Here is a 24,048-nt window from a genome sequence, read left to right on the forward strand (position 1 = left end):
AAAACTTACGCAATGTTTTCAAAAAAAAAAAAAAACATCGAAATTTAAAAATGTAATCGTCGGCTTCGGTCATCAAAGTTGTAATACCTAAGCAGAGAATTAGTGACCTGGAAGACAGATTTAAGGGGATGACCCAGAATATAGCACGGAGCACTAAAAGGAAAATAGGCAAGAAAGGTAGAGGCATTCAGGACAGAATAACAGGGTCCTGCATATTTCTAATAAGTATTGAGGAAGAAGAGAAAGGAGAGGGATGGTATTTTCATGATGGAAGATACGAGTCATCTTTATAAAACTGTATAAAACTGTATAAAACTGTATAAAACTGCATAAACCCTTCCTAGGCGGGATAAGTAAAATAAATCCACACCCAGACATAGTGTAGTAGAAAACAACAAACATTTTAGAGAGATTTGAAAAAGTCAGATTTCTAAAAAAATATATTAGACAAAAGAGCTGACTGCTCAACAGCAAAAAGAGACCATAAACAAAGGGCTGAGAGAAAATAATGCAGCAACTGCACATTTATACCCAGCCAAATGATGGTGTGTGCTAGCAAAATACAGACATTTTTAGACAAAGCTGACAAAGCACAGAGACTCATGGAAAAATCTATGGAAAAGTATGCTATATAAGAAAACTAAATCTATAAGGAAGAATGATTGCAATAATTAACAGGATCTGCACAAAACAATAATAAAACCAATATGGAGGTTTTAAAAATGGAGAAAAATTTCCAGAGTAATACAAATTAAAGCATGTTAAGGTCCCCGATCACCAGAAGGGCAAGATTATGATATATTTCAGGCATGTCAAAGACGGCAGACATCAAAAATGGAACAAATTACTTAAAAGAACGCCCTTGAAAAGAAGAAATGTAGCCAGCTTCTGAAAGGTTTGTAATCGATATGATTAGTATCTGCCAACGACTATTGAACACTTCTGATGTGTCAAGAGCTTTACTTGAATCCTCATTTAATTCTGACAACAGCCCTGTGACAGATCCCCACTGTACGGACTTGGAGAAAAAGTTATTTGCCTAGACAGGGAAAGGCAGTGGCGTGATTCAAATCCACATCTATGTGCTGATAAAGGCCTAGGTGGTGAGAGGCCACTGTGTGCTCATGTGGGACTCTGGCTGAGGTCTTAGGGACAGGTGAGGACAAAAAAAAAAAAAAAAAACCTTAGAAATACCAGGCAGGTGAGGCCTTTCAGGTGTGGGGTGCTCACTTAGGGTTCTTTGATCACTGGGACCTTGGCATGGGTGCTCAGAAGGAAGGGAACCCCTTTTCGACCCAGTGCACAGGGAAAGTCATTCACTGAAGCCACCTTCTCTCTCCATTGCTGTCAGCCATGTCAACAGTGCTGATGCCACCTGCCCTCCCTCCAGGAAGTATTTGAGCCTTGAGACCTGACTGCTCTTTCTCATCTCCCGGAGAGCAGTGCCCACAAAGGAAGACTCGCTTCTGACAGCCTGCCTGTTCGCAAAGGTCACACCACTGGGACAGCAAAAGGGCCTTTTTGTCCTAGTGCTTAAGGTGGTTGCCTTCACCAGCGGAAATCGCCCAGTCAGCCTTCTGGCTTTATGAATTAATAATACAGTTGGAGCAGGAGACAGGATGGCTAGCAGGAGCAGGGCACCCGGCTCTTCCCCGTCACCTTGCCCAGTGCCACCAGCCTGGGCAGAAGGAGGCCCTGCCTTATCTTCCCAGAGCAGTGGGCACTTCTGGGTTGAAAATGCCTCATTCCTTCAGCGTGAGATAATAGATACTAAAAGGAAAAGCAGCTTATCAACACCCAAGATATTCTATCTGTATGATTGGGCCGTATGGTGTATCTGAGAGTTGATTAAATTTGTGCTGCATTCTGGGGACTATTAACTCACAAAAAAATATCCTGCCAGCATAGGGGTGGGAAAAGCGAGAAAGACAGACTCAAAAAGGATCTAATTACTACTAATCCGTGGAGCTAAGAGGTTTTGGAGTGGATTACCCATCGCTTCCACACTGAGAAAACACAAATTCTTTCTGAAACAGACGTGAGCCATCCGGTAAGACCCCAGGAAACGGAGGTGGTGGCACATTCCTGCCTCTTCCTCCTAGGGCTCCCCGCTCCCCTCACTGCCCACCACTGAGCTTGGCTCCCCAGAGGTAGCCCGCAATTCTAGAACATTCTTTATCACCGAGAAGCAATCCTTTCTACCTCAAGGTCCTATTTCCCCTTTGCCAATTTAATGAACAAGTATACAGAACACCGTGGACAAGGCCACAGGGCAGCTTCGCAGCCTCTCGCCATCTCATTCCGAACCACACAGGGTTCACGTCCCGATGGAGAGGCAGCTTCTCCTGGCACTTGAAAGTGAGGCAAGGCTAACAAAGAGGCAGCCACTAACAGGCCCGATTTTGAATGTGGGTTCCACACTCGGCATCTAAGCGACTTTGAGCCGTCACGTGTCTGAGCCTCAGTCTCCACGTCTGTAAACGGACGACAGCCCTCCTCGGGCTGTTAGGAGGATGGGAAGGCGACCGCTATGAGGAGCTGACCGAAGGGACCACAGACCATCTGGTCAACCACCACATTTTCCAAGGAGTGGAACTGGTGGTTCAGAGCGGGTGCTGGCCTGGACTGGGCGTCTCAGCATGGCGGTGCAGGGCTGACCTGAGGGACACAGGCCCCCCAGGCCCTGCCCCACAGCTACTGCTAAAGGTGAGATTGTGGGGCCCAGCTGAACAGAATACAAAACATCAGCGTGAGCTGGAGCAGGGGTGCTTTGGGGTGCTCAGGAATTAAATTCACTGGCTCCCCAGCCCTCTTGAAGGCTCCCCAAAGCAGCCTGCACATTTCCACAGTGTGAGTACCCAGGGAGGTGGACAGGGCGGTCTGGAGACCCCTGCCTCACCAAGGTGAAGAGGGTTCTGGAAGGCTGCAGCCATGCAGACCTCCCTCCTGTGTCTTGACCACTGTTCCCAGGATGTCAGACTATCTCCCCCAACTCCAGGGACCAGCCCCAAGAGCTCAGCCTGTGGGGACTGGTCCTCCCCAGGCCTCACACACATGCCTGTTCCTCCCTGCCATGGTTTCTTATTTAAAAAAAAAAAAATTTTTTTTCTTATTGAGGTATGATTTACATGCAGTGGAATACATTGTCATTGTTTTGAGAACCCGATGAGTGCTTGGGGTCCACATCCCCCAGAGCCACAGTCAACCCTGCACCCCAGTTCATGGGGGATAGAGACCCGCTGAGGATCTCAAGTTAAAAGCCACTATTCACTCCAGACGAAGTGGACAGGGAGCCAGGTAGGTTTTTGGCTGTTTCGCTTGACGTGCATCAGTGACAACAGGAAGAACATCGTGGCACCGGTCAGCCTGTCCTGACCCCTCGAGGTTCTGAGCATCTGGAGGGCAGGGGAGGCATCTGGTCCCCTAGGCATCCGGTGAGGCTAGGTCGGGGCCGCGTGAAGACTTTTTATAACTCAGGAGTGCTGTCTAGCAGCGAGAATCCGCCGGAATAGTGTACCCCCACCAGCCAGCCAGGCCACCCTCATCTCTGGGTCTCCCCCAATGTGATGAGGTCTGGGGGTTAGACCAGGAATTGAATCCTGACTCTACTTCTCAGTAGCCTGTGGCCTTGGGCAAGTCACATCATCTCTTGAGCCTCGATTTCCTCATCTATAAAATGAGAAATCTAGAGTCCCCGGGAGATTCCATGAGCGATGGCGGATAAGCTGCATGGTGGCTCAGGCCAGTTGACGGATGACAAGCACTCTGTAAACACTAGCTGTAATGTTTTACAAGGTCTGAACTCTAGATCTGGGAGACTGTTTTTCCTTCTTCCTTCTGGCAGCTTCTTGGCATCTAGATAGACATGCCTGTGGAGATGTTTTGGAGCCTGAAGGAAAAAATAGACCCTCCACCTTTCCCAGAATCCTCCTCTCATTTCCTTTCCAAGTCCAGGAGCAGGCACGGATTGGGGGACGGGGGGATGGGATGGGGGCGGACAGGAAGTAGGGCCAGCTCGAGGTGGTGAAGGAGAACAGACTCGAGTCAGTGGCTCCTAATGAGCCTTTCTTCCTGTCCAGGGCCCATTTCACACCTAAGGACACACACTGGGCTGGACTCGCTGTTTCTGCTGGGCAGGGAGCGTCAGAAGGACCGGCTCATCACTCACACACACAACCAAGATGCCTTCGCTGGGGTTTTTAATGTGAATTTTAACGACTGAGGTAGTCAGCTTTTTTGGCTCAGAGGAGATGTTTGGGAATACTTATGTTTTAAATCAATGAGATAATCAGGTAAGTAGGAGGGATGCGGAGGGGGGCTGTGGACCCGGTGATGCCCTGCGTGGGTGAGCTGGAACTCAGGCCTATTTTTCGTGGACCTGGCTCAGCGCTGAAGCCAACAAGGTGCGTGGCACGGGGAGGGAACCAGAAACGCCTGCCGGGAAGGAAGGGACCCTACGTTTCCCACTGGACACATACGTGCCCCTGGGCCGCATCCCGTGGGTTAAAAAGTCCCCAGGGTCATCACTCCTTCAATGTGAACCTCTTGTGTTCTCACTGAGGACCACACACCGTGCACAAAGGTGAGAGGACACATTCATCATCATCTCCGGAAGCTCCAAGCTGACAGGTGACAAAGCGGACAATCCTAACAGGGCATGATGTATGCTGTGGGGTCCCAAAGACGGGAATTTAGCCCACAAAGCTGTGGACAGTGGCTTTCTAGAAGGCAACCACGACAGCTCTGTTGTGCCCTGATGATGAAGCGCATAAGCTGCATAAAGAGACAGAGCTAAGAGAAAGTGTCTGCTACCTTAACCAGGGTGGTGGTCACAGAGGAAGTCCCGTGCCTAAACTCCGAATCCTGCACAGTAAAATGAAGAGAGTGCTCCAGGCAGACGGAACAGTTTGTGCAAAGGCCTGCAGGTGACAAAAAAGGCATGAGCGGGCTCTTCCTACCCGTTCTGGGTTCCTAGAGATCTGAGAGGCAACAAAACACCGTGAAAGCACAGGAGTGGCAGGGCAATAGACTCGGGGATCAGCAGGCAAGCCGATCTTCTCTGAGCCTCAGTTTCTTTATCTGAAAAATGACCATACTGCCACCTTCCCGGGAGGATTATGATGAAGACTGCACCGGCGTGTGTGCAAAGTGCCTAGCACAGAGCCCGGTGCTCAGGAAGAATGCCGGCCATCGCCATCCCATCCTACGCTCGCCCTTCTCATCTTTTCCAGATGGAGTCCTTAGGAAGAGACCGGGCTGATTCTTCACGTTGGGGACCATCCCGATCCTCAGAGAGGCTGGGAGAGCCCAGCAACCCAGCACCTAGATGGGAGCATTGATGCTGAGAGAGAGAAAATGACTTGCTTAAGGTCACGCAGCTGGGAAGAAGTGAGACCAAGATTTAACTCTTACCTGTGGTTCAGAGTGACCAGGACATAACAAATGTTTAAATAAAACTAAATGCTTGCCCAAAGCCACATGCCTAGAAAGACCCCTTAAGTCAGGCTCTTGCCAAAACCTGAGCCCCAACTGTGGCTGTGTCCTCATCTCATACAATTCTCGTTTATTGTCCTTGACGTCTTCCTGCCACAGGACCTTTGCATTTGCTGTTCCCTCCGTCGAAAATGCACCTTCCTGATATTCATGTGGCTGGCTCCTCCTTATTTGGGCTTCTGTTCCATTATCACCAACTCAGAGCCCTCCTGGTCCACCCTAAAGAAATGCTTCCCTGCCCCTCCCCTGACTCCCATGCCCCGGTACTGTGCCTTGTCCACGGAGCTTGATACATATGGGTTGATTTGATCATAATGAGTCTCCCCTCAGGAACATCAGCCTCTCTGGGTCACCTCTAAATCCCCAGTCTCTGGCTGATAAATACTTGCCAAACATGGAAAAGTACCCGGACTGTGCCAGCCCCTTTCACAGGACTAGGAGGAACTTTCTACCTATTTACAGTTCGGAGAACTGAAGGGGCTCATCCTTCCCCCAGACTTCAGATCCCCTTCCCTGAAGCCTTCCGCCTCCCTTCCTCTGGGATGTGAAATCTGAGTTCTGGACAGCAAAAAAGGACACCACATCAGCCACATCTAGGAAAGCTACAGAGCAGGAACACAGCATCTGTCACCTGGGTGCAAGACCAGACCCAGGAAATTGACACGATTCCCAGCATGCTCTGCGGCCCCATCACCTGTCAAACCCACGACCAGCAGGAATTCCCCCAGAATGCCTGCCTGCCTTCCCCGCTGCCTGAGAGATGGGGACTGGTGGCCAGCCCACCCTCCCCGGGGAGAGCCCAGCTAAAAAGAACCTCCATCTCCACCCGTCCAGATTACAAGATAGCGAGAGGCAGAGAGAGGGCACTCAAGAAAGAAAAAAAGGGGAAACCCAAGGAAAGGGCAAGGGGACTCCTGTTTCCTCTCTCACGTTAGCCTGAGGGTTGCACTGGACTTTATTGAACTTCTTGAAGTAGTAAAATATTCGTTCGAATGAAAATATAACAAAGTGTACAGTGAAAAGTTCACTTCCCCTTCATCCCCTTCCACCAAATCCCCCATCATATTCATTATTCTTACTGCCTTGTGGGTCCCTCCAGAATCATTGATGCAAACAGAGCAATTACAAACAGATACTCTTATTCCCTTTTTAAACAAAAAGGGTTCCATGCGCCACACCTTTTTCGCCTCCAGTTGCAGACAGTTCTATATTTGTACACAGGAAAATATAAACGTATGTATGTGTATGTAGGCGTGTGTGTATGCACACGCACGCGCACATGCACACGCACACACACACTCCAGTTGTTAAGGTCTTTCTGCAATTTCCATCCAGTTCCCCTGGAAAGAGGCGTTCAGATTGAGGGGCAGGAGGAATCATCTTTCAGCCCACGCTCAAATGGTTGGTTTCTTCTCATGACTGACTACAGATGCTGGTGTCTGCACCCAGCTCAAGGCAGGTGCCAGGAGCCAGCTCCTACTCAGAAATAATATCTGCAGCTCCCATTTCTTGAGCATCTACCAGGTACTAGCAGAACTCCCGTTTCAAAGAGAAGGAAACCGAGACTTAGAGAGGTAAAGTGACTGCTCCAAGGTCACACAGCCAGGAAGGAAGTGACCCTCCCAGAGGCTTCACACCCCGTCTGTACATTTCCATTGACCTCACCTGGCCTCCTACGGTCTTCAGTCCACACTCTTCACAGCCGGTGGCAGAACCTGACCACCTTCGCCCCCCCCCGCCCCCGCCCCCCACTCAAGCCCCGAAGTCAGGGCCCAGGGTCAAGTTCCCTGTCCGGCTGGACTTGGGCAGACAGGCGCTTCCGCCCTTCACGGTCCCTGCGGTCAGCTCGCCCCCGCGGTAAGGCCTCCCCGTGCGCCCCGCCTCTGCGGGTCGCTGGAGTCCCGGCCAGTTCCAAGAAGGTCGCTGGGCTCCTGCGAAGTGCGCCGAGGGCGCATCCCCGCTTAGACCTCTCAGCTACTCCGGGAGCGGGGTCCCACCTGCACCCACTCCACAGATGGGAGAACGAAGCCCAAGCCCAGCTCGCGAGGACTTCAAAACTTCCCGCCCCCTGCGCAGCGTGAATCCAAACGACTTTCAGGTGCGGGGCGCGCTCCGGCCGGGCGTCCCCCGGGCGCTCGCTCTCCCCGTCCCGGCGCCTGCCCTCCCCGCGGGGTCCGCGGTCCCCAAGCCGGGGGGTCTCCCGGCAACTCCGAGAGCGCCCAGGCTGCGCGGCCGCGGCACTTACTCAGCAACGCCGCGGGGGCTCCGCGCCTGAGCCTGCCAGGTGGCCGGCGGGGGCCCATTTGAAGGAAGGGGAGACTGAGGCGCAGAGAGGGCCAGCTACTAGCCCAAGGTCACACTGCGCGGCGGCGAGCAGCGGCAGGGCGGCGGGGGGCTGGGGGACCCCGCGCCCGTGTCCCCGCGCCGTGTCCCCGCGGAATACTCACAGCCGGTCTTGCCCACGAGCTCCCGCACCTCCTCGGAAGCGGAGTGGGCAGCGCCCATGGTGCCCGCGACTACGACCCTGGGGCGCGCGTCCCTCGCAGGCCCTGGGCTGGCGTCGGCTGCGTAGCGGCGGGTCCGGCCTCGGGTCCGACGCGAGTGGGACGCCGGCACCGGTCGGAGCCGCGGGTTCCGCGTGGGGCCGGAGCACGGCCTCTTATAGCCGCGGAGGGCGGCGCGCCGCGGTCCTAGCGCGCGTCGGCTTCGCGCACTGCGGGGAGTGGGGAGCGCCCCGCCCCGGGGCCGGAAACGGCGGGGAGGGGGTGGGGAGGGAGGGGGCGCGAGGAGCCCACCTCCAGGGTTCCCCTGTCCCTGCAGCAGCCAGTGGTGCTCGTCGCGCCTCGCCTCTTCCGCACCCCCGCCTGCTTTGGAAAGAAGCAGGTGTGAGCGGAGTTGGGGGTGTGTGAGCAGAGGAGGTATCAGACCCCTAGGAGGTTTCCGTACCCACCCCCACCCCGGTTCCACCGCACATCCTCCCAGATCGCAGGAAGGAAACTCCCCTGGGACAGCGAAGGCCAGCGAGCATTAATTAGCTCTAGGGTGAACAGCAATAAAGGTAACATGACAATAGGAATCCACCTTGAATGTGCACCAGGTGCTTTGCTTGGCTCATTTCACGAAAAGGCCCTCCTCCCCACCCTGATGTAGCGGGCACACCCACGTGCCAGCCCCGCCCATCTGAGCCACACAGCACGGGGGCCTGGCTGGAGTTCTCAAACTTTAGCAGCAGAGTTCCACCCCGGGATTCTGACCAGGCAGGACCCAGGAGGCTGCATTTCAGACCAACCGCCAGAGTCGCCGTGCTGGCGGTCCCCAAAGTCAGTGGGAGAAGTTCTGCATTAAGATGGCTTAAGGGTTTGGGTTCTGTAGCCAGGCTGGGTGGCGGGCGGCAGTCCTGCCACCTGTCTGACCAGGATTCTTACTCTTGAAAATGAGGATAATATAATGAGATGTCCAGCAGAAGGGCCTGGCATGGGACACGGCACAAGATTCCACGATTCTCTGTGGAATCGTGTCCACTTTGCAAATGAGGAATTGATTCTCAGAGAGGTCACAGAGCGAGAGAAGAAACTCAAAGTCAAGCCTTTCCAGTTCGCAAGTCCAAGGCCATTGCGCTCCATGGTGCTTGGTGACACGGCCATCGACGATCCACCTGTATTCAGTGAGTCCTAGGCACCAGGCTCTGGAGAGTGCTGGGGTGGGTCAGGGTCCTTCAGGGCTCACTGACAGAGGGCTTAGGTGAGCCCACCGGTATCAGCTTCACAGGGTGCTGGGGAAGGGATGCCCACAGCTGCAGACCATAGGCCCAAGCCAAGGGTCACAGCCCTTTCCAGGGCGGGTGCCTTTCGGAGACACCAGGAAGTTCCTGAAATCTGCCAGGGCAGCAGAATTATCCCCTTCTTGGTTGAAAATCCAGCTGCCTATTACGCTCTCTGTTGGCATTCAGAGAGCTGAGGCAGCACTTGGAATCTGCATTTTGAAAGCACCCTTAGGTGGTGCTAAGACCAAGCAGAGCTGGGAACGTATTGGCTGTGGGGCACTAGCTGGTCTGAATGAACTGGAAAGCAGACCTGGAGACTGCATTTTGGGTCAGAAGGAATCTAGAAACCCACACTGGCCTCAAGGTCAGAAAGGGGATCCCCAGGCCCCTTGGGAATTGCCCACGACTGCTGGGAACAATTTTATTCTGACTTAAAATATCGACTCTTGGAATTTTATTATATTATTCACGGATTCAATGATGGGGCTTTCTGCTGGGGAGAAAGAAAAGGATGTTCTCGTGCCTGCATCTCCTCCCTTTGGCATGGCTGCTCCCAGAGCTAGAGACGGTGCGTGTGGGTGGGGACGAAGGCCCTGGGATGGTGCTCGTGGACAGCGAGGGGGCACGTGGCTTTGCTTTGCCCTTCAGGTGACCAAGGAGAGGCTTCCCAGTGTGTAGGGCGAAGGGAGCCATCACCTGTCTCAACTGTCTCAAGCCCCACTGGCCACAGCCGTTCCTTCTGCCTCGTTCTGTCCCTTCCCCACCCTCTTCCTATGACCCAGGCTTCCTCTTCAGAGCTTAAGTAACTATCACCTCTTCCAGAAGCTTTCCCAAGGCCCCGTCTGCTCTCCTGGGTCTCCTGCCAAACAAGCCACCTTTACCAGCCAGCAAGGAGCCGGAAGAGAGGAAGCTGGGGCGTGACGCCCTGACCCGGGGCATTCACCCCTGACGGCAGGGCTTAGAGAAATCATCTGGAGCTCCCTGTGGCAGCAGGAAGGTGGAGACGCCAAGGCACAGTCCGTGAGTTTGTTCATTCATTTATTCCCTGCACATTTACGGAGGGCCTGCTGTGTCCCTGGGTTCTGGAGCCACATGCAAGAATAACCAGGAGCCACACTTCCCTCCTAAGGAACTCCTAGAAAAGTGGGGAGACTGACACACACAGGAGGTGACCATGCGGGAGGGTAAACAAGGGACACGGAGGTGTGGCGTATTCAAGCCAGAATGGCCCCTGGCGACTCTGTCACCCCCGAAGCTGAGCTTTGGGGAGTCCATGATTGTCCCCACCTGTGGTCCCAAAGGGACAGGCCAAAGGCAAATACTGGGAGGACAGATGTACCTGTGAGTTTTGGGGGCCGTGCGGTGGAACATACACCCTCTGCCCCGGCTTCGCCCCGCTACAGAGCCTGCTACCGCCTATTCCCGGACGTCATGGCTTTAATTCAATCCTACCCATGGCTCTGCTGGCGTCACGAAGGCGGGCTGGAGCTTTGCATGGGGGCTGGCTGGATCTGTTGTTTGGAGCCCCGGACGAGGGGCTCCCCGTGTGGTGATCTTTATCCTCCTGGCACACAGCGTGACTTGCTGAGGCTCGGGAAACATTTTAGTCACCAGGCAACTGCGTCTCTTCTCCCGGAGGAGCTGATTAAAAACAGAGGCCACGTTGAGAAAGGCTGGTACCTGTGAGGCCGCAATGGGCAGCTGCGCCCAGAGACGGCGAGGATGGTGATTATCCGGGTCTCCCATATTGGGTCGGGGAAGGCTACCGAACCACACCGGGGCCTCAGTTTCCCCACCTGCAGAAAGGTAATGGTGGCTGTGAGCATGAAATGTGGGTTCATTTATGTAAACTGCTTAAAACAGGGCCTGGCATGGGGAAGCACTGATAAACAGGCTCTGAAAAGGGGCGAGGGGAGCCCTGATTTGTAGCATTTGCCCATTTCCCTGGCATAAATACACCCACCATGGTCAATTGCAGGCTACCAATAATTTAACAACTGGGCCTTACAAAATTCCTGAATGTGTAACACCAGCGGGTCCAAGATAAGTGTGGTAGACTATTGTCATAATTCATGTGTTCATTTGTTCATCCATTCATTCGCTTGTTCACTCATGCTGAGTGCCAGGAATCCAGACACTACGGTGCAGGAGTCGGTCCCTGACCTCGGGGATCCCGGTCTGGAAGGAAAGGGACAATGAACAGACGTTCAGTGAAGGGGCCACCAACAGTACCGGCTGCTGCAGGAGCCTGGAGGGAAGGCACCCAGCACATGCCCATTTTGTGGATGGGAAGACCATCCCATAAAGTGTCTCAGAATGGGCTGTAAAACCAGAATCAGAGTGCAGAGGAGAGAGAGGCTGGGTAAATGACAGTTCCTAGCATTCGCCGGGCTCAATCCTCTGTCCCTCTAAACACTGAGCTGAGGGGTACTCCCAAGGCTTGGCAACGTTCTGGGAACAAGACACTTTTAATCTCCAAGAAATTTACAGGAACTCCAGGTGCCATCTTGCTTACTCTGACTTAAAGACCACGCCTAAACCACTTCAAACAAGTGAGGATTAGAGACGCTCTCATAAAATATGGGCAGGGAGGGAAACCCCGCAGGTGCCCCGCACCCAAGTCTTGACTCTGACACAGATAGTTTTTCTCTTCAGCTCATTCAGGCTCCCTATGCTGGGCTCACATGCCTTAGTGTGAATGAAAGAATCATCCCCCATTCACATTTGGAATTCGAGTTACCTCGAACCTTAAAAAAGGTTCCTTTCTCACCTGAGGCACCCTGATCCTTTAAGCTAACCTTGGGTGTTGCGGGAGATAGATTGAGAGCTGAGATGGATCAGCTCTGCCATTCCTGGTTGGGAGTTTTTGCTGTTCTGAACCTCAGTGCCCTCATCTGTATGATGGGTCCACACACCAATTTTACAGAGAGGATTCGGCAAAGGTGCAGTGGCTGGCATAGACACGCCCTCCCCGACTGTTCATTCCCTCCCTTGGAGGAAGAGCCAGACTTTACAGCCAGCCTGTCTCTGTCTGTCTGTGAGCTCTTCATCCCTCTCCTCCCCACAGAACCTGGTGAGACAAATAAACAGAACTTACACTTGAACCTCTGTCCAGTGCCACTTCTTAGGAAATAATTGGCAGAGTGATCCCTGCAAGGGGATTTTAGAATAATTGTCCCCCCTCTCACTGCAGCCACCAGCATCTACATCTCAACCCAGACCACAGAGGGAGGGACACAGCTCCACGGGCGGGAAGACGGACCGCCTAAAAATAGGAGACAGGGGCTCCTTGGGGAGGGCGGCTTGCGCATGTTTGTCTATTATTTATATAAATACTGACCTATTACTGGAACTCGCAGGGGTCAGATGGAAGCTTGTCCCTGGATAGGCTTCAAACTCGGCATCGTTATTTGAGAAGCAAACTCACCAGAGAAGCAGAAAGAAGTGGCAGGAGCCCCAAATCTATTTTAACTTCACCACTGCTTTACGTGGTGCAGGCTTTGCAGAGGGGTGGGGGCTGAGACCATGATCATTAGAATTTAGAGGGATCTGCTAGAACCTCTTCTCAGACACCAATGCAACAGCCCCAGGAGGGGACTCCAGGTGGGGTCACGTTCATTCACTCAGCATCTGTGACGTGGGGAGAGGCACCTTACACTGTTAGGCAGCAGACCGCATGGCAGGCAGAATCACAGCCCCCAAAGATGTCCACATTCTAGTCCCAAGAACCTGTGACTATGTTATGTCACATGGCAAGAAGGAATTAAGGTTGCAAATCAGCTGACCTTGAGATGCGGAGGTTACCCGGGATTATCTAGGGGTGGAGGGACGACATAAACGCAAGGGTCACTATATATAAAGAGGAAGGCAGAAGGGTCAGAGTCAAGAGTGATGTGACATGATGTGAGAAAGACGCTACAGGCCATCGCTGGCTTTAAATTGGAGGATGGGGCCACGAGCCAAGGGATGCAGGCAGCTTCTCGAAGCTGGAAAAGGCAAGAGAACAGGTTCTCCCCTACAGCCGCCAGAAGGAACGCAGCCCTGCTGACACCTTGGTTTTAGCCCAGTGAGACTCGCTTCATACTTCTGACCCCCAGAACTATGAGATAACACATTTGCGTTGTTTTAAGCCACCAGGTTTGTGGTCGTTTGTTACAGCAGCGATGGGAGACTAATACGGGCTGGGTTTACACTTGCAAGACCCCAGTGCCAAGGAAACAGTTATCGACTGGACCGCCTTCCTAGAGGGATGGTTCTGGAAGTTCTGTATATGCAAATCACCTGGAGCTCTAATGTAAATTCAGATTCCTGGCCCATCTACAGAGATGCAGACTCAGGAGGCCCAGGAATGCAACTGAAATGAGAACCTCAGGTGATTCTCATGTAGATGGTCTTTTTTTTGAGTAATTATATTGAGATATAATTCACATACCAGAAAACTCTCCCGTTTCGAGTGAATCATTGAATAGTCTTCGGTATCTTTGCAGAGTTATGCAACCACCACTGTGGTCAATTTTAGCAGATTTGTATCATTTCCCAAAGAAACAACTGTACCCTTTACTCGTTACCCCTCCATCACCTCATTCTCTCGGGCCACTGACAACCACCGATCGGCTTTCTGTCTCCATAGATTTGACTGTCCTGGACGTTTCATAAAAAGGAGTCATATCACATGCAGCCTTTTGTGTCTGGCTTCTTTCATTCAGCGTAACGTTTCCAAGGCTCGCTCACATTGTAGCATGTGTCAGTATCTCGTTCCTTTCCATTGCCAAACGATAGTCCATTGTCTGGATCTACCACATGCTGTGAATCCATTCGTCTGTCTACGGACGCTTGGGTTGTTTCCACCTTTTGGCTCTAGTGCTGCTACATCGCTAGCGTGCAAGGATCTGCTGGAGTCCCTCCGCAGGCCACATTTTGAGACAGGGAGACAGGGTGGCTGGGGTGCCATTTTTCCCTCTACACATTTTGCTTCCAAAGCAGGAGTTGGGGCAGGGAGCACAGGGAAGTCCCAGAGGGGGAGTCGTGTCTGTGTAATCACGTGGCTTTCCTCAAAGTATAGCACTGAGTCATCACAGCCAAAGGATGGGTGACGGGGCAATTTAGCATTCCCATTTGGTAGATGTGGAAACTGAGGTTCATAGGGACACATATCACATGCTTGAGTTTAGATGGTTGGTAAGCGAGGGAGCCTTGACCCATGAACCAGGGTCGCCTCTCACAGGAGCCTGTCTCCACTGAAGGTTACACGGCAGGCAAAAAAGAAAAAAGAAAACAAAAGAAAAGAAAAAGGAATGGAAAATCTGCTGCTTCCATCTGCAGAATCAGTTTGCCACAATTTTGCTCTTCTATTGGATAATTATGTCGCCTTACTGAGTCCTAAGACCACCCTGTGGGATGTGCATTCTTCACGCCCCCATCGTAAGCACGAGGAACTGAGGGCTCAGGGAAGCGACACCAGATTCCTGGCTCCGGGCTACCACACAGATAATTCTCAAATGGTTTTGTGCCTCAGGATTCCTTGTGTACAAGGGGAGGCCCAGGAATATGCATTTATGACAAGAATCCTACTTGTTTCTGATGCAGGTCATCTGGGGGCCACACAGGAAGAAACAGGCATCCCTCCAAAGAGCTGGGGCAGAAGGCAGTGGGCTGGGTATGCTCACATGATTCCCCTTCAGCAACTCCCCAAAATCCTTTGATGAAAGCTGCTGCAGGCTGGTGTCCCGGCTGTGCGGGGGCAGGTAGAGGCTCTTTGGACTGAAAGGCTGGCTTCTCACAACTTCTCTGTCCCCACGCACCTGTGGGACTCCACACTTGGGTGGAGGGAGCGCAGCCCTTTCCTAAACAGCTACCTCTGTGGCCACAAACAGGCATAGACCGTGAGGAAACTAGGTTCTGGCACATTCTCTGCTATTACTGACTGTCCTCTTGGCTGCCTGGCCTTCAGGCAGGCCACCACCTCCAGTGTGCAGCAGGTGACAGGGCTAGGATTAGCTGCTGAACCGGCCACCTCAGGGTTGATGAGCGGATGGTGGAGCAGTGCCCCGGCCTGATTCAGCTCAGCACCTTCTCAGCCAGAGGGTGGGGTTGGGGGCAGGCACAGCCACTTTCCATTTTCCCCTCCTCCCTTCACTCCTGAGATGCCTGCAAGTCCAAGTAAGACCCAGGCTGGGCGTCTGGGAGGCAGGATAAATATATGTTGGGGTTCAGAGCTGGTGCAGTCAATAATTTGGGGCTTACCTGGGAGAGGAGGTAGCTGGCGTCTGGCATTTGGGCCAGCTCGGGCAGACCTTGGGGCGGTGGGGGGGAGAGGCGGCGAGCCCCACCACCCCTAGGCCGAGCTGACTCAGCGGAGCTCAGGGACAGCTCCTGTGGACGCGCTCTGCCCAGATGTCCACTCTTCGCTGTCTCTTACAGCTCTCCTGGGGGCCGGCTGTCTGTGGAGAGCAGGGATGGGAACTGGACCTGGCTCGGCCCTTCATGAAGAAAGGAAGGAGGGGGAGCGAAGGCAAGAGGCGGGGCTCCCCAGCTGCTCTTTCAGGCCCTTAAGCAGAGGAACTGTCCCCTCTGCCAGAGACTCCAGGACGGTGGTTGGGGAGTGGGGGGGTGGGGGTCTTCTGGGTCCCTGACTGTATGAAGAAGCAGGTGAAAACCCGGGCAGGGATCACTGTTTGACCTGGCGGAGGGGCCTGCTGCGGGGAGAAACGTGGAGAAGGGGCACCCGCCGTACTCCTTCCCTCCCCCCTTCCCTCCCCTCTTCCCTCCCTCCAGCGAACCGAGTAGAAGCCAAGTTGTGGGGCTCAAGGCACAGGGAAGAGCCCCTTGGAATTGGCTAGTTCGATCTTCTCATTCTCACAGGGGAGAAAGGTCAGAGGGGTCAAGGGCGTGCCCCGAGAATGAGCCTGGCTGGGCCTGGGACAGGTCCTGGGACTTGGAGTATGTGATGCGGGCACAAGTTCTCCAAGGCTGGTCCCCGGCCACCTGTGTCAGGGTCTCCTGCGTTCTGGGATTAAAATGCAGGTTCCTGGGGCCTACGGAGATAGAATCACTGGGGTGCTTATGCCCTCTCTAATTTGAGAGCCTCTGCTGTAGCGATTAGGGGTGAAGTTGGAGATCTGGGTTCAGGTCCTCTCTTTGGCCTTAAGCAAAAACTTGACCCCTCAGATCCTTGGTCTTCATCTGTACAATGGGTACACGAAACTTCACATGAAGTGCTTGCATGGTGCTGGCACACGGAGGATGCTTTGTCTCCGGCAGGAAAGACTCTGGTCACCTGGTTAGTTCAGGGACAGTTGCTGGTCCTGGTCATGTGTCGGTGGGGACTGGGTGGAGGGCAGTCTCCCTGTACCAGCTGACATGCCTGGGGGAGTGGGGGAGAGTCTGCAGAGGGAAGCTGTGCTCAGCTTGTAATGGGGACAATCTGGTGCCTGCCCCTCTATGGCAGAGCATAGAGAGACCCAAAGAGGCTGTGCCTCCAGCCCGGCCACCGATGTCACAGGGTGAAGAGAAGGCCTGTCAGTTTCTGGGGAGAGGGAGGCGGGTACAGACTGGGGTGAACTCAGCACCCTAGTGGAACTCCTGTGGGCTTTCTGGTCAGCGGGAACATGAGTGTCCCAGGAGCAAGGTGACCCAAAAGAGGCATTCTTCACAGGGGACTTCAGCTACCAAACTGGTCAGGGCAGAATATAAGGACACCAGCGAGACAGCCCTGGCACTGCCCTGAAGTGCCTAGGGGGACTTTGTGGGCTCAGATCCTGTAACGTGCTGTGGGACTGATTGGCCAGGGCCCTCCAAAGATGAGTGACAAGGCCTGGGGGCTGGATGACAGCACAGCCCCGTCCTGTCCTCAAGGCTCAGAGGAAGGGGGAGAGCCTTCAGGCCATTCACACTGACTTTTGTTTCCTAGTCAAGAAGGTCCAGGGACTTTGAATCGACATTCAGAAGTCAAGAAGGGAATTTTCTCAAGATGCATATGTAGATTTAGAAGCAGTGCCACGGGCTAAAGTCTCTTTTGGGGGGACCTGGAAATCTTGCGCAGTCCTCTGCAGGGCATGGGTCGGGGGAGACAAGAGCCCAGGAACCTTTGAATCACCTGGGGAGTGATTCAAATTCCTAATGCTCAGACCACACTCCAGAGCCCAATTAAACCGGGCAGGCATCAGTGTTTTAGTCCCCCGGGTGATTCCGATACACTGCCAGGCTGGAAGCCTCCGTCTCCACCCCAGCTGCGAATAGGACCCGCCTGGGGCGTGCTGACAGCATACCTGTGCGGCCTTTCCCAGGCGCATGGAATAGGCACCCCTGTGCGTGAGGGCTCAGGTGTTGGCAGTTTTTTGAAAAGGTGCCTCCTGGGTGGCAAATCGTATCAGGCTGGTGGCGACTCCGCTGTCACCTGGTATTACTGTGCCTGTGCCCATGTTTTCTTGGAGTGTCGTGGGAGTGTGGCCTTGGGCTGGGACCAGGTGCTTGGCAGCTGTGCTGAAAGGCGTAACTCATTAACCCCATATCCCAGAGACAAGGTGGCACATTGGTCCCTGCGGTGACGGCAGAGACGGCTCACAGCTGGCACCACAGAACTGTTTCTCCTTGGCTACCAGTCGCCTCCCCTCTGCCTCCTGGGTCTTCGGGAGCATCTCTGTGGGGACAGACCTGGTAAAGAGAACGTTAGGATCTGGGGAGAATGTCAACCTGACCTTGGGCATGCCGCCTCTCGTCTCTGGCTTTAAGGTCCTTTGTCCTTCCTTGAAGACAAAGCACGTGGGTGAACGCTTTGGGCTCTCTGCAACCAAGTGTGATGAGTTTCTACGAGATGATCTGTCAGCCTCCTACTAGATGTCAAGGCAAAACCACGCTGTAGAAAGGGGGAAACTGAGGCCTAGGGGGCTAAGTTGCATGAAGCCAAGGTGCAAGGTCAAAATCATGTGCAGCCAGTTACTGTCAAAAACCCCCTAGTGACCATAAAGTATGGTGTGCCCAGCTTTATGCACATGAGCCTGAGCACTAAATAGGTGGAATACGTAACTGCACATGTCCAGTCACACACCGTGCCCGCGTGCCTGCAGATGGCAAGGCATCATCAAAAACGGATTTTAAATTAATGCGTTTAAACCGTTCTCTTTTCCTTTTCTCCCTCCCCTGCCCTCAGTCCCTCTAACATCTCTACTAAAAGCTCCCAGTTTCCGGCAGGAACCTCGATTCGGCCGCAGTTGGACTTCATCTTTGTACGCTCTCCCCAGAACTTATTTTCACTTCAGAGAGTCAGCAGTCGCCTGCTGGGGCTTTGAGCAAGTTCCACTGGATTGCTCCCTCCCTTAGATCACGGAGTTCCCAGATGGGCGTGTCTGAGAATCCCCCACCCCCCCTTACCCCGTGGGCAGGGGTGGGTGCGCGATCCATACTTGTTAGAGCCCCCCCCAGGACAGGGTGAGGCGCAGGTGAGGATGAAGGCACCTATGCCTTCTCACTGCCAGGGAAAGGGTGTAAGTCCCAGGGCTGGCCAGGGACCTGCCCCTTCCCTCCCCTGCTGACCTCAGCTCTTTGTCCCCATCCTAGTGGTCAGGCCAGATGGCTAGCATTCAGCCATAAGTGGGATGCTGGGGAAGGGAGAGAAGCGACAGGTTAGAAACCTCCAGACTCAAGGTAAAGCCTGGCCACCTTGGGCATCACCTGGCCCCCTTCCTACACCTTCGCCCAGGGCCCAGGCTCATGCAGCCTCCCAGGAGAAATGGGGTGAGTGCGCACTGCCAGCTGATGCCAAACTGGGGAAAACCCCCATGACCCCAAGCTGGGGCGGCTCCTGGCTGCCAGGGAGGGGGCTGCGGCTCTGATGTCACCAGCAAGCTCTCCTGTCAGGCCTCAGCAGCTACCCTTAGTCTCGAGAACACACCTCCCCCTGATAAAAGTCTCTAGACTTTTACTTTTTACAAGTCAATTAGAAACTTGTCGTGTGTGCCAGCCGCTAGTTAAGTACTTATTTCTTTTATGCAAGATGTTCACAGAGTCTGGGTGGTGGGCACACGCTCCCCTCCCGCCCCCGGTGAGCCTTGTAAATATTGTTACAATGTCAGTAACAATCACTTCCATCAATTGAACTTACCTGCCGCCCTGGAATGGGGCCCCTTCTCCTAACAGCGAGCAGTGCGGCGCGTCCTGCGCCGAGCCGCATGCTGAGTCCTGAGCCATTTCAGAGGTAGCTCCGGTGCAGCCGGGCGCCCTGGGTTCGAATCCTGACTCTGCCGCTTACTGGTCATGTGAAGTCACTTTGGGGAAGTCACTTTGCTTCTCTTTGCCTCTGTGTCTGTCAACTTTTATGAAACCAGGACGACGACGGTCAAAGAACCGAAACACTGAGTGCGTAGAGCAGCACAGGTGAGCCCTCTGGGGGGGTCTGTGCTGCCCCCGCGGAGGCGCTGTTGGCCCCACGCGCCCACGGGGAACGGAGGGAGACCCCACCTCCGGGTTAACCGACTTAGCCGCTCTTGCTCCGTGAGTAGCAGAAGCAGCATTTGAACCTGTGGCTGCTGCGCTGGGAAGCGCACGGTCAGTTATGGAGCTTTGCTGCCCCCTAGGGCAGGGGGCGGGAATCGGACACAATCGAGACCCGCGGGGGCTTGTCGCCTGTGAACCTGTGACCACCTGGAAACCAGCTTTTTTTTTTCCACCACGGGCGATACAGTGTCCCACCCCCGACCGAGCCTCAGTTCCTTCATCTATAAAGTGGGTTTATAGTAAGAGCATCATTCTGCAGAGCAGCGTGAGAATCAAATGACATCGATCCCGCTATCAGGGTGGGTGCCATCTTCAGCCTCCCCGCAGCCCCCGCCAAGACCCACTGCCTTGCAAGATGTGCCAAGGCCAGAACGCTCCCATGTCCTCCCAGTTGTCCCTCCAGTCCGCCCAGACTTCACCTTTGGCACAGGTCCTCTGGGGACCTGCTTTGTGTATAAATGCCTCTCTCGATGGACGGACGCTGAGGCTCTGCTGATGTCCTTGCTGGGAGGAGGTGCCCAGGAGAATCGGAGACACTGTGTCTCCACCTGCTTCCCCTCGCCAGCCACCTCCAGGCGTTTCGGAGGAACTCGCTGAGCGGTGGGCGAGGCACCATCTGGCGGCATTATCCAGGCGTTGCCCACGTGTCTTCACATTTGCGATGGAATGCGATTTCACAGTCACACTTGGTTGAACTCATGGCAGGGCCAGGGCCTCTTGCGGGCTCCGGGAGGCAGTGACACGTCCCCCAGGGCCAGCTTCTCTCGGGCCCCTCCAGTCTGGTGGCTGGTGGGTCTCAGTAACCAAGGGGCTCCTCCCCCCGGCCCCCATTTCTAGCATGGGCCCCTCACTGGCCTCCCACGAAGAGCAGCTCAAATGCAACGCGCTCAGTGTGGGGAAGCTTGCTCAGAGCGGGAGACAGAGGCGACAGCCCGCCCAGCTAATATTTCATTCGTTGATCTAGAATGAATTCTCCTCACCTCACAAGTTTCCCTTCTCCAGTCCGGCTCATCCTCCAAAGACCAGTTTTAAATTCTGCTTTCTGGAAAATCCTCAGCTGTCCTGGACTCACACCAACCTCTTCCTTTTCTGGAATGACAGTTAACAGGAGCAGGGGTGCAGAACCAGTGAGGTGCACTGAACATTCTCTGAGGAAAAGTGGAGGCGGCTGGAGATTCAAATTGGGAGCAAATTAGGATTATGTGTCTTTGGAGGCAGGAAATCCGGGCTTTGAGACCACGCCCCCTTATGCAAGGTGAAAGGGACCTGGAATCTTCTTGCATCAGTATAGTGACTATAATGAGGGTTCAGCTGAGGTCCCTGAAAAAAATCGATCCCTCCTTCCTGGCCACAGAGCAATTTGCAGCGTTCCGTGCTCACTGGGGAACAGACTTGTCTGGATGGCACAGCACTTTCCTTAGCTGGGTCTTTAATCCCCAGCAGAATCAGTATTCAGTGCAGAGGTAATGAACTAAAGCAAAGCCATACCTTTTTGTTTGTTTGTTTTGATCTTGTGTTGTTTTGGAAAGTAATCTGTGTATATTTTCGCATTTTAAGTGTTTGAAACATTTAATTGGGCATCATATAATAGAAAGGCTTTGTGATTCTGATTTTAAATGAATTGACTTATCGATTACAGCCAGATCTTTTTTCTAATCGTGGTAAAATACACATAACACAAAACTGACCACCTTAAATGTGTTTAAGACAGTTCAGCCGTGTTAACAACATTCACATTGTTGTATTTGGACAGATTTTTAACTTAAAAGTGGTAAGAGAATTTTTACTAAGTTCGCAAATAGTGTGCTACTGTTTAGGAGAATTTAAGATTTGCCATGTTTAAGAATTCAATGTATTAGATGTAGAAGAGCTCATGAAATACTTGGGAAGTTTATAAAAAGTGCTTATGAAGAAATCAAATATTTAAATTCATTAGTTCACTCAAAGCATTTAAGGGAATTTAATGAAGTGGTTTAAAAAAAAACCTTTAAAGTGCTTGTAAAATATGGTCGAGTTATAAACAGTGAGATTCATAAATTCAACACAAAACCATAGGGAAGAACTGTGTTTCGAATTCGTATTTGTAAAAACATAAAATATTAACTGCAAAAAAAACCAAGGAGGTCCCTGAATAATTTTTCACGAAAGGCTTTAAGGGTATCAAAAACCCGTGGTCACAAGTGCGTGCTTTACAGCCTTCAAACTGTTTGTGCCTAGAAACCTCGCAACTCAGTGCTTCCCAGACCTGACCGCGTTTCAGAAGCCCTGAGCGCTGATTCACACACGGATCGCGGGCTCCTGATGCGGCCGGTCCAGCGACCAGGCTCCGAGGCGCGCAGCTCAAGGCCCGCATGGCCAGCCCAGAGTCGCCAGGCCCGTGGCTTTTGCGAGTCACTGCCGTTCTTTGGATCTTAATTCCCCTGGCTCCAGTATGAGAACAACGTAATGGCACTTGCCCTTCAGAGTTGCTTTCAAGGGTGGAGGGACTGTGTGGGCGGGGCCAGGCACGAGGTGGGCTCCCAGGTGTGGTAGGGACGATTGTATTATGCTGATGCCCAACACGGCTCACGGCCTAGGTGCCTTGACATCCTCCGTGCTCCCAGCCTAGGGCAATGCATACATCAGGTGCCCAGGGAATATCAGTGTCGCCATTTACTGGCCCTTGCCCGTTTAATATGAACGATCAGGCTTGGCTATAAGAAGCAATACTTGTGTTATCCCAAGCAGACTCACCAAAAGCACTGGGCCTCAGGGTTTGCTTTCTCCATGAAGGTGGAGAACTGAAGATGCCCAGTGGCGGAGGCCAGCGAGGCCTGTCTGTGCCGTTTCCCCGCTTGTGGCTCCTGGAGATGTGCAGTTACTTCCCACTGACTACTGAGTGATCTAGAAGGCCATGGAGGAGTCAGTGGAGCAGAACAGCCGGCCCGAGGGTGGAGGAAGTCAGACCCACCATACGGGGTGACTGAGGAGGCAGTGAGACGTGCCACACACACACGGGGGCCAGCTGAGTGACTGCCACGGACGATGCACTGTGAAGCAGTGACCTGCTCCTCGTGCATGGGGAGAGTCCCTTTGAAGACAGCCTGGTGACTTCTAAAACGTGGGCTGTCAGATCAGGGGCTCCTGTTGTTCTTCAGGGGTGGCTGTGTCACCCTGGTGAGGATGTGGGCTTGGTAGCTTCCATGCCTGCCCCAATTCACTCAGAGTTTTCTCCCCCGATTGTTCTTGTGTGAGAATGTTCTGTCATCTCACCCAATGCTTGTGCCATACTTCGTTCAGCTAGTTCTTGGATCTAAAATGCAGAGTGCACAAGCCGGGCTTCTGTAAGACTGACAAGAGACAGGGGACTCTGCCAGCTGGAGCTCCTCAGGCTCCTGGTTCCCTGGCACCTAGCTTTTCACCACAAACCTTTCTTCAAGGATTCTGCCTATTTAATAGGAAAGTAAACAAGGAAATGATTCAAGATTGGGAAGTCACAGGAGAAAGTGTATTAAGCTGCCTTCTCTTCATACTGATGAGCATTTATTTATATAATAATATAGTAATAAAGCATTATTTATGTTATTTAGTATCTGGTCAACTGCAGTGAAGAATATCTGGTTGGAAAAATCACAGACAGGTATTAGCCCTGTTATTGAGAAATTAGAGATGGGCATTTCTAGGGCTGGTACACAAGTTCAGCAAAGTTGGGGCTCCAGGCTGGCGTTTCTGAAATTCTTTGGGCCTTCCCCCTCACGGCTGCAATGTGGCTGCAGCAGCACCAGGCATCACATCCTCTCTCCATAGGCCTAAGTGAGAAAGAGCCAGTTATGGTCCGTAGGGGATGGGAGGAGAGGAACTGTGTCCTTTGTGAATCACTTCCTGGAGCTGAGGAAGTCCAGGTTTGATATGCAAACGATATCCCAAAGACAGTATTTTGGAAGGTGCTGCCTCTCGAGAAATTCACAGCCTGCTATGTTGTTGTGGATTTGTAGCACATTCCACAAGGCAGCGATGTGTGACCGAAACCTCACATCTGAGCCTCCTGAACATCGCTTGTCACTGGACCACCAAGGGGCAGTGGCATTTTCATTGAAAATAAAATGACAACAGAGAGACAGCATCTCCAGGCAAACTGCGGGCCCCGGGCAGGTGCAAAGCTTCTGAAGGTGGAGAGGGAAGCAGATTGTGAGAACTCGTGAGCAGGAGGGAGAGTGGGGGCAGACAAACCTCTCCCAGCCTTCGCTCTCATGCTCAGCAAGAGAAATGACAGAAGAAGTAAAACATGCTGGGAACAGATTTTGCTTTCTTCTGAGTCACCC

General features: G+C 53.0%; 1 protein-coding gene and 1 long non-coding RNA gene across 3 annotated transcripts in view; one reads left to right on the forward strand and one right to left on the reverse strand.

Annotated features, from left to right (window-relative positions):
* Positions 1 to 7,998, reverse strand: part of TESC (tescalcin) — a 54,961-nt gene extending 46,963 nt beyond the window's left edge. Inside the window, exon 1 of the mRNA XM_023528159.1 lies at positions 7,941 to 7,998. Within this exon, the coding sequence (XP_023383927.1) occupies positions 7,941 to 7,998 (58 nt within the window). The remainder of the gene's footprint in view (positions 1 to 7,940) is intronic.
* Positions 7,999 to 8,296: 298 nt separating this feature from the next.
* On the forward strand, positions 8,297 to 12,482 carry LOC111736929. 2 transcript variants are annotated; one of them, XR_002779286.1, is made up of 4 exons: positions 8,297 to 9,157; positions 10,079 to 10,276; positions 10,864 to 11,062; positions 11,383 to 12,482. It is a non-coding gene; the product is annotated as an uncharacterized LOC111736929 (long non-coding RNA). The 2 variants fall into 2 exon arrangements; XR_002779285.1 differs by having other exon boundaries at positions 10,864 to 12,482.
* The last annotated feature ends 11,566 nt before the right edge of the window (positions 12,483 to 24,048 follow it).

The sequence above is a fragment of the Pteropus vampyrus genome, unplaced genomic scaffold (genome assembly GCF_000151845.1).
Source record: "Pteropus vampyrus isolate Shadow unplaced genomic scaffold, Pvam_2.0 Scaffold23, whole genome shotgun sequence".
Lineage (NCBI taxonomy): Eukaryota > Metazoa > Chordata > Mammalia > Chiroptera > Pteropodidae > Pteropus > Pteropus vampyrus.